General features: G+C 54.7%; 1 protein-coding gene across 2 annotated transcripts in view; it reads right to left on the bottom strand.

Moving 5' to 3' along the window:
- LRRC20 (leucine rich repeat containing 20) overlaps window positions 1-13,590 on the bottom strand; it is a 93,203-nt gene extending 79,613 nt beyond the window's left edge. Inside the window, exons 1-2 of one of the 2 annotated variants that reach the window (XM_004701145.2) lie at window positions 13,576-13,590; window positions 7,643-7,789 (exon numbers count right to left, since the gene is read on the bottom strand). In XM_004701145.2, coding sequence (XP_004701202.1) covers window positions 7,643-7,724 — 82 coding nt within the window. In that variant the 5' untranslated portion in view covers window positions 7,725-7,789; window positions 13,576-13,590. Of the gene's footprint in view, window positions 1-7,642; window positions 7,790-7,903; window positions 7,919-13,575 lie in introns of those variants that run through there. The other variant, XM_045291624.1, reaches the window with a different exon arrangement.

Below are 13,590 nucleotides of genomic sequence, written 5' to 3' on the forward strand. Positions count from 1 at the left end.
CTCTGATCAGACATGTCCCTCTCCCTGAGCTGTGGCTTCAATGCTGTGCTCTGAAATAAATTCTTCTGGGAGGAGGGAAGGCTGTCCACATAGTTGGGATTGGGGCTGGGCCCTCAGACCTCTCTTCTGGTTCCCTGCTTCATGCCGGTATGTTGCATTCACATCTTGGAGCACCAGGTTGAACTCTGGTCTCTCTTTCCAATAGGTCACCTTTCATTAAAGTAGAAAGCCTCATCTTTTTCCCAAGGAGTGGCTGGTGGTTTCAAACTGCTGACTATGCCGTTAATAGCCCAATACATCACTCACTAGGCCACCAGCACACCTTAAAAAAAAATCAGCTCTTATGTCTCAGGTGCAGACATGCCATCCAGACTGAGAAAGACCCAGAAACTTAGGGGCCCCGTGAAACACAGCCATGGCCAAATTGGCCACATGAGCAAGCACCTGAAGCAGGCTGGGATAACACGGTGGCATGCATCACCACAGGATCAGCTTCGACAACTACCATTCAGGTGACCCTTGGAAAGGTGGGTCTGCGGCATTACCACTTAAAGAGAAACCACCGGAGTTCAGCCCAACTGTCTGCCTCAATTACCTGTGGACCTTGGTCAGTGAGAGACAAGGGTGAATGCGGCAAATAGCAGCCTGGCACTGCCCCCATCAGTGATGTGGTGCCAACGGTCGGATACAGCACAGTTCTGGGGAAGGGGAGACTCCCAGAGCACCTGTCATCGTGAAGGCCAAATTCCGCCGCAGAAGAGCCCAAGTGTGCGTGCATGTGTGCGCATGTGTGTTCTTTGTCCTGGGGGCTTGAAGCTACGTGAAGGTTTAATGAAATGTTAAAGTGCTTTTCCTTTAAAAAACAAAACACACACAATAGAACTTAAAATTTTTTAAATGCCATCTTAAAATTTTAGAACTCAACAGATGGACTATATGGCAGATTAACTACAAATGAAGACATACATAGTGAAATGGAAGGGAGATCTAAAGGGATTTCTGACTGCAGCCCAGAAGGGACAACTGGTCATACAATGGTAAAGTAGCTGCAAACAGAAAGGTTGCTGGGTCAAATCCCCCAGATGTTCAGCAGGGCAAAACTGAGGCCATCTAGTTCCACAAAGATGGAATCCCCAAGGAGCAGCTCTACCCAGTCCCACCCTGCCTCTACTCAGTGCCAGAGGGTTTGGGTTTGGGTAGCTTGGGTTCGAGTAGCACAGAGAAATAAAGAGAAGGAAAAGGCCGTGGCGGCCCAGAAGGGGAAGGTCGAGAGGGATTCTAAGCAAGAGAGGTTTGAGGGACGGGGCAGGGCATCATGCCAAGAGAAAATGGTGTAGAATTTCCTAGAAATGAGAACAGGCAAGACTGAGTCAGGAAATCCCCAAGACTTCAGAAAGGAGTGGGTGAGGCCTGGGAGACATGCTGGGCCTTCTGCCTTCCCTCTTCTGCAGACACAAACATGTCTGCAGTCACAGCAGAACAGGGAGAGGAGCAGGGGACAGGGCAGCCTGGGCTGACCATCCATGGCCTGACTGACCTCTGTGGCCAGTAGGGAAGAGTGAGGTTGGATGGAGTCTGAGGCCCCAGGAGGAAGCCCAGACAAGAGATCAGCATGAAATCAGAGGAGAGCCTGCTTTAGGAAGGGGTCCAAGAAATGATGCTGAGGTGAGTAGGGGTCTCGGAGGAAAGCTGAGGGTAGACCAGGGCCAGGTAGAAAGGAGCCCACTTCCTGTCTCACCTCCTGGGGATGAAGAGGCCCAGAGCATAGAGGAAGGCTGGGATCCAAAGCTCAGGTTACCGCAAGAGGACACCTGCCCCCACCTGTGTGTGTGTGTGTGTGTGTGTGTGTGTGTGTCTGTGTGTGTGTGTGTGTACTCAGGTGCTGTCCCTGGAGGCGGGTGGAGGATGCTGGTGCACAGTTAACTACCTGGTAAGGTGAGAGCGAGCCTGTAATTGAGCTCTGCCCAGCTCAGTCTCTGCTGGAGAGGGCCCCCTCTACAGAGAGACACCTACATCTCCAGAGCAGCCAGCACACCAGCCTGTGTGTCCCTCGGCCTACACACCCCGGACAGGCTGGGCAGGGCCCAGCAGAAGAGAAGCCTCAGAAGCCCCAGCCACCCTCCTCTGTGGGAAGGAGAGAGTTGAAGTGTCATGTAGGTTTCTGGGTCTGTACATCCAATTGGGAGTAGAAAGCCTCATCTTTCTCCTGAGGAGTGCCTGGTGGTTTTGAACTGCCTACCTTCCGGTTAGTAGCCCAATCATGAGTCGGAATGATTCAGTGGCTGTGAGTTGTATAGCAGAATCTAGCGCTGTGGGTTAGATGTAGGACAGCTAACCACAAGGTTGGCAGTTCAAGGCCACTAGCGTCTACTCTTTAGGAGGAAGATGAGGCAGTCTGTTCCCATAAACACTTGCGGTCCTGGAAACCCTATGTAAGTCCACTATAAGTCAGAGTAAAACAGTCCTGATGGGAGCAGTATGGCGGGGAGACCCAAAGCCCATCTGTAGACAATTGACATCCCCTTACAGAAGGGTCACAAGGAAGAGATGAGCCAGTCAGGGTGCAGTATAGCACCAATGAAACATCCAACTTTCCCCTAGTTCTTTAGTGCTTCCCCCCCTCACTATCATGACCCCAACTGTACCTTACAAATCTGGCTAGACCAGAGGATGTACACTGGTACAGATAAGAGCTGGAAAACCAGGGAATCCAGGACAGAGAGAACCTTCAGGACCAACAATGAGAGTAGTGATACCAGGAGGGGAAAGGGAAGGTGGGTGGAGAAAGGGGAACCGATCACAAGGATCCACATATAACCCCCTCCCAGGGGGACGGACAACAGAAAAGTGGGTGAAAGGAGACATCGGTCAGTGTAAGACATGAATACATAATAATAATTTCTAAATTAGCAAGGGTTCATGAGGGAGAGAGGGCGGGGGAGGGAGGGGAAAAATGAGGAGCTGATATCAAGGACTCAAGTAGAAAGAAAACATTTTGAGAATGATGATGGCAACAAAGGTACAAATGCGCTTGACACAATGAATAGATGGATGGATGGTGATAAGAGCTGTACGAGCCCCCAATAAATGATAAAAATAACAGTCCTGCTGGCACAGTGGGTCCGTGTCGGGACGTGCAAGCACAAGGTCAGCGGTTTGAACCACTGGTCCCTCCACAGGAGAGAAACGAGGCGTGCACTCCGGAACCTCAAGGACGGTCGTATTCCGCCTTTCCGGCTTGCTCTGCGTCAGAACTGCTCGATGGCAGGGAGCGGCGAGCCAGAATCCACCGTGGCAGTGGGTTTCTTTGCTCGTGTGGGAGGATCTGAAAGGGACACGCAGACTGCCCTCAGAGTAACATTCAGAAAATGCCCACCTGCAGACCCTGGGACCTAACCGACATCTTCCACAAACCTAGTCAGGGATCCTGGGGACTTTGCTCCTGATTCCTGTCAAACAGGAGAACTTGCTAGCCCTCATGCAGCACGTGGTGGCAGAGGCACCCTGCCAATGGCTACCAGGAGCCCTCGCGACACCACGGGCTAAGCTCTCGGAGATTCAGCCAAAGGTCGGCGAGAGCGAGCAGCAGCACTCTGGCCCTGTGAAGACTGACGGTCGCAGAAACCCTAAGAAGCAATCCTACTCTGTCCCAAAGGGTCGCTGAGAGTTAGAAACGACTTGATGGCAGTGGGCTTTGGGTCCTGGGGATTCATAAATTTAAACGAATACCATACTGAGTTACTTCACCTATGCGAGACCTGGTTCAATCCCCACTCTCTCAGGAATACTACCTCCCACCTCCGTCCAGCAGTCCTGGTGGGGTAGTGGTTACTCGCTGGGCTGTTCACTGCAAGGTCAGCAGTTCGAAACCGCCAGTCACCTCAGGAGAAAGACAGGGCTTTCCACTCCTGTAAGTAGTTAGTCTTGTAAACTCACAAAGGCAGTTCTACCCTGTCCTATATGGTCCCTATGAGCTGGCAAGTACCTGATGGCAGTGAGTGTGGTTTGGGGTTCGAGTGATCTGTCCAACATGGCTGAGCATGGATCCCCTTGGTTCACTTGCTGCTCTCTGACTGTCTCACGGTGGGGGAGCTGGTCCCGGGTCCTGGACTCCTCTGCACACAGGCCTGAAAGCCCCTCCCCAGCCCACACACAGCAGGTGCCCACTGCCTGCTGACTGCTAAGAGCCTTAGCGCCTCACTTCCCCACTGGCGGGGCCTGCAGGGGCCTCCAGGGCCCAATTGGAGGCTTAGCTTTGGGCCAATCTCCCCGGGATGTGGAAAGTACTGTAGGGGCAGGGAGGGGCAGGTGATTGGGACCAGGGGAGCCTGGAGCAGCATCACCGATGTAGTGGTGGCGGGAGTGGCAATGAGGGGACAGAAGTGAGAAGTCACCCTGGAGCTGGCCACTTCTCTAACCCCATGTTCTCGCTCCCATCTGCATCTTGCTTGCTTCCTTCCCATCCACGTTTTTCCTACATCCACATACATACACTTAGTATAGCTGGTTCCCACCACCACCGTTTAGTTAGCGGATGGACACAGGTACCAGCCAGTCACCTAATGGGTAGCTTCGGTACAAACAAGCACTTTGCTAAAAGGTCAAAATGCCGCCCCTCCCCTTACTGTTTTCATCTAAGTTTAAAGACCCAGTCACCTCCACCGGACGATCACAAGCTTTGGGCAGGACCTGGGCTTCGATGGGCAGAACCTGGGCCTCGAGGCTTAGGACCATAGGCCCAGGGGACATCAGGGCCAACTGCTATCCCATTGTTCACAAAGACAATGTTGTCCATCCTACGTTGGTGAGTAGTGATGGGGGTTTTAGACGCAGCCACATAAGGCACCGCTGGTGGTCTCTCTCTGTCCAGAGCACAGGAGAGTGAAGAAAATTAAAGCATATGAAAACAGTCGAATGTCCCTAACCCTGAGACCAGAAGACCCAGGGAGGCCCGACTAACCCCAGTGACCTCTCCGAAAAGGATCATATTAGAAGGTCCTGTGTAGAGGGGAAGAAGAAGGTGGAGCAACATTCAAAATTCAAAAACACACCAGCTGACCGGTCAGAAACCTGTGGGACCCCTGAGGCTAGGGCCTTAAGGACTGGAAATGAACCCACCCCTTGGCTCAGTTTCAGCCCGACAACAGACAGGTTCATGGGGGAAACAGTGGCACCAGGGAGGCGCAAGAATCATCAACCATCTGCGAGGCAAAGAGCACTTGTCCAAAGACACTAACTGTTCAGCAGGGTCAGGAAACAGAAGGGGTAGAAAGGGAATGCGACATTAACACTGTGGCGAGGGCAATCAGTGGGCGTGAAACACAATGTGTAGGAATGGTTGAATGGGAAACCGGTTTGCCCTGCAAACCTTTACCCAATTCACAACGAAAAGTTAAGAAACAAAAGAGCACCCATGGCCGAAAGGTTTCCTCCTCCGCTGGGAACTGACTTGTGCTATGCCAACACCCTCACATCCTCACCATGCCCCCTGACACCCCAGGGCAGCAAGGGCAGGACAGGGACCCAAATGCTGGGTGAGATAGTTGGGGGGTCCCAAATTCCAGGCCCCAGGCACTGAAGTGGTGCAGGAGCCAGGGCCCGGCTTGGGTTCGGGGGTAGCACCTCCCCTGGGGGTGCGGAGGAATGGCCACTACCCTGCATGTCCCATGCACTCCACCACCAGGTCAGGCATCCTCCCTCCAGTGCACAGGCCCCTGGGTGTGCAGTCCTGGGCCACACACCTAGAAGGACAGACTCTTCAGAATGTTCCCAACCCCACCCCACCAGCTGGGGACCATCCCTCAGCTGTACCCCCTGCTGCAGTCACATCTCTGTAGGGCTCCTCCCACCGGTCCCCTCACTGCTGCTGCCTGGAAGCCACTCTCCACAGCATCGCCCTCTCCCAGGACTCTCCCCTCCCTCCTCAGCCGCCTCCAGCCCTGCTCACTTCTGGGGGAGGCTGAGCCGAAAATAAGCCTCAGCTGCTTTCCGGCAGGGGCTGCACAGACTCCCTAGAATCACCCAGAAGCACTGTGGAAGAAAGGCCTGGAGGCCTGGTGCCATCAGATGACACCCGAGGAAGGGCGACTTTGCTCTGGCTACACATGACGTTGACTGGCTTAAGATACCCACGCCAGACATCTGCTGATGTGCGCTTAACCCTGCCCACCCCTTACCACCACCACCACCACCACCCGCCCGCCCTCCCACACACACACACACACTCAAAGGTGATGTGAGCCAACTCAACCAGGCGTGGCTCGCTGGCTGACGCCTGACAGGGGATCGGGCTAGAGGGTGGGGGTGGAGAATAGATTTAGACTCTAGCCCCAGCCTTCGAGGGTGAGAAGAATTAAATATAATAGCTGTCATTTCCTGAATTCATTACATACCAAGCACCTTACAGCCACTGCAATCCCTCCCAGCCTTCCTGAGGGGACGCAATCTCCAGGCCACTTTACAGAGGAAGAGACTAAGGCTCGGGCAAGTTCAGCCCCCTGCTAAAGGGCCAGGCTAAGCAGGTCAAGGAGTGGGGGTTCAAAGCCAGGTCCTGTCCCCCACCGCCACCTTAGTGGTAGAGTCAGAGCTGGGACAGGATAGGATTCAGAATTCCTCTACTGGGGGTGCAGCTCACAAGGTTCTCCCCAGAGGCTTCACACTAAGATAAACAGCGCCTAGCGGGCTGCATCAAACACCTCAGAGAACTTGCAAAGGCCTGACACTAAGCCAGGCCCTGGCGAGGGGAGGCAGAGAGCTACCTAGGTGGAAGAGAGCAAAGGGAGGGTGGGGTGGGGCTGAGGGCTTCCTGGGAGAGGTGATGACCAGGCTGAGCATCTTTCCACTTCCGGGGCCACCTCCCCCTACATCAGGGGCCCACATTCTAGACGCACCTGACAAGAAGCTGCGTGCGCGCGTGCGCACGCGCACACACACACACCTGTCTGTCAAATCCCTCTCCCTCGCTGTGCCAAGGGCCCAACTCAGATCTCACCCCTTCCATCTGCACGGTCCTCTCCAGGGCAGGACTGTGCTCCCCTCTTAACCTCGGTCCCCACAGGGTGTCTGGGGCTCAGTCAAGGTGCACTTATGCCAGCGGGATACACACACTGGGGTTACTGACCTGTATACACACACAAACACACACACACACACACACTACCACCACCACCACCACTACCACCCCCCATAGGATAACTGCTCTCTGTCTCTGTCTCTCTCTCACACACACACACAGTCATCCACAGTCCAGTCCACGGACAGGCAGACAGGCAGGCAAAACACCCTCACTCATGACCATGTCCCTTGATAACAAGTGTGTCTTCCATTGGCACTCGGTGTTCACAACCCAACATTGTGGTTCTGTGCCACTGAACCCTGCCAGCTCCCTGTGGCTCCCGACAGAGTGGGGTTGGCTTGCCTCTGGTCTTTGTGGAAGGAGGCCAGGCTTTCTCCCACATGGCTGCTGGGTGGGTTCAAGCTGCCACCCTTCCCGCGGCAGCAGAGCACTTAACCATTTGTGCCACCATGTCGCCTTACCCTGCACATCCTGGGGAGAGTTCCACGAGCCACTCCCCGTGCCAGGGGAGGCGTCCTCTCAGTTCTGAGCCAATTCCACAAACCCACCCGAGCGCCCGGCACTCACCCAGCGTGTCAGAGCCGCTCTCCACCGTTTCGTTGACCTTCCGCGCAACTCTGGCCACGGCCTCACCCATCTTCTTCAGCATGCAGACGCGGGCACCCTGCCACCGCCGCCGCCCTGGCCAGGCCGCTGCTCACGAGGGCCCTGTGCCTGGGGGAGATGCAGAGCCATGAGGCGCCCACCAGCCAGAAGCCCACCCAAGTGTCGTCCCTCCCAGGCTTCCCTGGGGGAGCCAGGCGACCAGGAGGTCCCCAAGCCACTCACCTCCTCCTGGGGTCCCAGAGCCCAGGCCGCATCCAGCTGGACTGTCAAGAGTGGACAGTCTTGCCTGTCAGGGGTAGGGGCAGTCAGGCTCTACAGGTTTCCTGGAAGGATGGGCACCCGCGACCTCACCAGATGCGGGCCCTGGCCTGAACAGGTAGCCAATGGGAATGAGGGCTCCGGTGTGTGCTGGCCTGTGCCTCACTCAACAGGCGGGGAAGTGGGAGGGGGCGGGCACAGCCAACTGCTGGCACAGACACTCGTCCCTCAAACCACGCCTCGGGGTTGACGTGCTGTCCACAGTCGCTTGCACAAGGCCTCCCGCACCCCCACTCACCCGGCCTCCTCGACCAGGCTCCCGTGTGCCAGGAAGTGGAAACCCAAGGCAACTGGACGGCAGCCCTACCCCCATAGAGCTCTCAGGCTGCCATGCGATGGCCGCACTCGAAATGGCAGCGCTATCCTGCAGGCCTGCCTATCAGTAGCTGAGCGTATCAACAAGACCCTGGGGGAGAGGAGAGAACACTGGGCGGGGGGAGTGGAAATGAGAGAAGGCGGATTGGATGACTGGGAAAGAAGAGGCTTCCAAAAGAGTGAGGAAGACAAACGAATGTATTCAGTGTTGGGGCCCAAAGAGCCCCCAGAAACATCCCAGCTGGGCTGATGACAGAGCGTTTGGACTGAGGCACAGAGAGGGACTAAGTGACCTGCTCACAGCCACAGTGAGTGACAATTCTCATGTCAGCTCTGGGTGGAGTCCTTGGCTTGAGCACCGAACTATGCACTGAAAGGTTACCTGTTTGAACCCACTCAGAGGCACCTTGGAGGGTAGGCCCAGCTATCTGCTTCTCCAAGATCACAGCTTTGAAACGCTGCAGGAACAGGTCTGCTCTGCCACCTGGGGTCACAGCTGACTGGATGACAGCTGACATCGGGGCAGGCCAGCGCCCCAGCCGGTGTTCGTTTCTCTACAAACGTCACCCAGAGACGTTTGGCCATGGCCAGCACCCCAGCCTGTGCTCTTCTCTGCCCCATACCCACCCCTACCCCAGCAGCATGGCCCTCGGCCCCCTGCCAGGCGTGCTGAGAGTCAGGGGCTGGGGAAGGGGGAGTGTCCACACCGGCTAACAGATGCCAGCAGAAAGTTCCAAGTGCTCAGCCAGGCCCACCCACCTGCGGAGGGAGATCAAGACATCTCTTTCGCCAAGGAAGCTGATGCTGATGGTTTATGACACATGACGCACTAGGAAAAGACTGGTGTGGGGAGACAGGCCTAACGCCGGGCTCTGCCGTTTATTAGCTGTTAGCTTCTTAGCTGCTCAGAGAGCCCCAGGCCTCCATCTGAATAGGGAATGGAGTCAGACCCACCTCTCTAGGCTCATATAAGGATAGAACAAAAAGTTCCCTGCCTGTCTAGGCCAGAGCCCAGGACCTGTAAGTACTCGATAAGTGCTAGCAGGGCGGATACATAGTGCACATGCAGACATGACCTAATCCCACTGAAACAGCTTTGGGCAAGCTGACACAACGCAACTCATCTTTGAGGAATGAGTAGCATTTCAGCTCTCCGCCTTCAGGAAGTCTTCCCTGACTGCCCTAGCTCTTCCCGTTCTCCCCTCCCACTAAGTTTCAGCAGCACTTAATGTCTTAGCATGTCATTTGAGTTGTTTGTGACCTCTTCTTAAGTATGCCTACATTTCCTCCTTTGGCTTGTGGGCAACTTGGGATGGGGAGCCAGCCAGTCTCTACTGTCCCTCTCCATGTGTCTGACTCCACAGGCCAAATGACACGAAGCAGATGCTCTACTAGCTAGCGTCCACGAGGACAAAAAACCATCAGATGCTTTTCAAATACAAATGCAAGTCTATCGTCTCTGACAACAAATATTTATTTTTAAAAAAGAAGAAACAGAACCCGTTGCTGTAGAGTCGATTCAGGCCCATAGCTACCTTATGAGGCAGAGCAGAACTGCCCCTGTGGGTTTTCAAGGCTATAAATCTTTATGGGATTATGGAAACAGAAAGCCTCATCTTTCTCCCTCGGAGTGGTTAGTGGCTTCCAACTGCAGACCCTGCAGTTAGAGCCCAATGCGCAATCCACTACCCCACCAGGGCTCCTTAGAGACACAGTCTAAGTGAAAAGGGCCATCAACTCAAATGCCTAGGACGCCAGTGCAGGGCAGTCACAGCGGTGGGGACTGCTGCAGACTGGATCCAACAGCTTTACAGCGTCCTGGTTAGCAGGAATCAGAGCAAAGTTGCTCAGTTTGTGGACAGAAAAGCTAAGGACCCAAAGGAGAGATGAGTGAACTAACTAGCTGGAGACCTGTCCCTCCCTGCAATATCATATCCATCTTCTCATCCATCTCCAATTCCATCAACTCTCACAAACATTTAGCATCTATCGGGTATACGGCAGAAGAATGAAAAGAGAAGAGAAATATACAGAAAGCTATCAATGCGAGCTAGATCAGCAGGAGCTTTTTGAATAATAGCTCCTAGACAAAGCTTGATGCTGCTGGAAGGCCATTCTAAAAACCCTGAAGGCAGTCTCTAGAAGTACTTTGTTACTATGCCTGCAATTCTACTAGCAGCCATTAGGCAGCAGTGATGGTGCTTGGGCCATGGACCCAGCACTGAAAAACAGATTCAAAACCTCACACCTGGTCACAAGCTCAAAGCTGTGGTGTGGGTCAAAGACTGCAGATGGCCAGGAACAATCTGTAAAGACTGGGTGTCCTATTAAGACGAGAGGATGCTCTGAGTACAGCACAGAGGGGCCCTACACTTCCTAAGATGTTCCTCCTGGTCAAAAATCCCTACCTTTCCCAACTGGCTGCGAAGCCACCTTCACTTCACCTCCAAAACTCCTTCAGTGGAGAATTCTCTCATAAATATCTGCTGACGGTTCCTCTCCTAAGTCCAAAGACAAAGGTTTGTCACCCTTTGGCACATGCAGGGCTGTGAGCTGGGGGGATGGGGGGCGGATTTCAGGCCACATGTAGTGAAGTCCTAAGTTGGGGTGTGGAGGCCAGTACGGCACTGTCAATTCCAACCCATGTGTGCTAGAGTAGAACTGTGTGCCACAGGGTTTTCAAAGGCTGGTTTTTAAAAGAGCAAATAGTCAGGCCTTCCTGCCGATGTATCTCTGCGTAAACAGACACCTCCCACCTTTTGGTAAGGGTCCCGTACGTTCACGTTTGCACCACTCAGAGATTTCAAGATGGGGTAAGAGACCCTGAGTACTGAGGGAAGAGCAAATGTGGGAAGACAGGAGAGTGAGTGGGCTCCACTTACTACTTACTCCTTTCTCCCCTAAGGCGAGACTGGAGTGGCAAAAAGCAAGGGTTCCTTTAGCATGGAAGAGAGACGAGCAGGGAGGAAGAAAGAATAAGAATTGTTCTTCTGTTCGCTTGTTGTTTCTAAGAAAGATCCTTTTTAAATGGCTGAGGCACACATCAGAAAAATGGCTACGGCCCACCTGACTGATGCAAAGTCCCCGAGGCCGGGCCATCGCGGAGGTGTGTACAGCCCTTGCCTACATAAACTTTTTGAAGCATGTAAAATCAGAATCAATACCATTCTGGCAGCCCAATCTCATGCAATCCCATGAGAGAAACATCAAACCAACACATAGGAGCCACCAGCTCACGAGGCAGCCTTTCTAGAAGCAGAACCTAATCGCAGGGCCATGTGCCGCTGCAGTGGTGGTGGTGGTGGTGGTGGTGGTAAAGAGCTGGAAAGGACCCCTAAAGGTGGGAAATAGGAGCCACTAGCCCATTCAGATCTTGTCTGGCACAAGAGCACGCCAACCCAGTAGCACTGCTGCCTGGCCTTAGAAAAGGGTAAGGAACGCACTCCAAGTCCTGGGGCCCCTGCAATACAAGCTCTAAGCTGTCCCTGCAACATGTCAGTCGCTACACATCCCCAACTCCCCGTTCCTCTATCAGAATCCCATGGAATGTTTAAATCCAACAAACATCTGGACACCTGCTAAACGGCTCACACTAGAAGTAAAGAGTATTGGCTAGAATGAGCCAGATAAAGGCCAGATAAAAGAGACCCACCAACAAAAGGCAGTGTGAGGCAGCTGCTGGGAGGGCCCAAAGTCAGAGGCACACAGATGCTGTGTGACCCAATGCTCAACCATGAAGGTGCCGCACTGCCAGGGAGCGGGAACACAGCAGGGTCTGAGCAACAGGTGCCAGAAAAAAGCTGTAGGAGAGAGGTGAGCAAGCAGGTAACCTGCTTCCAGGTTACAGACGTGGGTGACTTTTTATAAAACGGTTCTCTTTTTCTGAAGGGAGCTACAAAAAATTTTTAAAATTAAGGGAGAGCAGCCCAGTCCAACTAGTGTTTTGGTAAGTTCACTATGTTGGAAGTGGCTCCATTTGTAAAACGGAAATACTGTCCGTCTTCCACCTTAGGTTGTTGAGAGAAGTAAATGATCTGTGCTAAGGGGTTACCGGTGAGTGGATGAAACTGGTGAAGACAGAAGTCAGGCAAACAGTTGGCCTGTTTTGTAGGAGCTGAGGATGCTGCCTTCCCATCCCCATCACCTGCTTTCACCGGAGAGATACAAGGCTGGGGGAGCACAGGGAGGGCCATTTTTGCTAAAACCCTGCTGACGGCCCCCTGCCACCACCCCATCCTTCCCAGCAAGAACTCAACTTTATCTGCGCAAAGGAGCTGCTGCGACACGCCGCCCGCACCAGCTGCTCCTATATTTAGTTACTGGTGTGGTCAATCCGAAACTTCAGAGCCTGGCAGCCACTCGGACCAGCAACCCGAGCTTCCTGAGCCATGTGTGTAAGCTGCCCCCACCGCTGCTGCCTCTAGCGGGTCCTCGTGACCACACCAAAGCCACGAGTTGTGAGGTTGAGGATGGGGGCCTGGGTCCCACCCAAGTAACCCCAAAGGCCCACTCAGGCCAGAGGAGAGTTGACCCACTTTCCACCCACAGGGGAAAAGCCAGCTGGGGTTGGGAGCAGCAGGACGGACCGGCGCTTTGTTCCTGCGCCATGGGGCACTCGGACACCCACCCCGCGCAGGACTTCCCAGGCCTCTGCAAGGCGGTCAGGCAGGGGTCCCAGAGCCCGTGTACCCCTCTACCCCACCCCTCGGAGCCCCGCGGCTCCTCGTCGACGGCCCTCCGGTCGGCTGGCTGGCGGGGTGCGGGGATAAGAAAGCTGGCCGTTGGGAGGACGCTGGCCAGCGGAGGGGGCCCCGCGGCTCCCGTCGGCCCGCAAAGACACGCGAGGCTCGGAGGCACGCGTCTGCAGCTCCCCCGAGCTGGAAAAGAGCCCAAAGTGCGGCTTCGAGGCTGAAATACACTGCCGTTTGTCCCAGCAAGGTCGCTTTCCGCAGGAAGTGGAGGCCCGGCCGGGAGCGCTTCCCGTGCTCCCTACTCCCGGGTCCCCTGCACCCACTCCCCTGAGCCATCTCAGGTCCAACTAGTCTGCAGGCGGGAGCCGCTAGCTGCGGGCCCGCGGGCACTGCCGAAGCCGCAGCTGAAGCGCCGCCGCTCATTTCCACCACGACCTGGGGGGAGGGGGAGAGGGGCGTACGTTGCCAAACAGGGGACACTTCTCGCCCGCTCTCCCCAGTCCTCAGGCTTTTACTTTGCGGGGCGCGAAGCGGGCAGCCCGATTCCGGCCGCCTTTCCGCTCCACTTACGGCAACAATGCCTCC

The sequence above is a fragment of the Echinops telfairi genome, unplaced genomic scaffold (genome assembly GCF_000313985.2).
Source record: "Echinops telfairi isolate 266 unplaced genomic scaffold, ASM31398v2 ScPeMD7_70;HRSCAF=299, whole genome shotgun sequence".
In the NCBI taxonomy this organism is placed as follows: domain Eukaryota; kingdom Metazoa; phylum Chordata; class Mammalia; order Afrosoricida; family Tenrecidae; genus Echinops; species Echinops telfairi.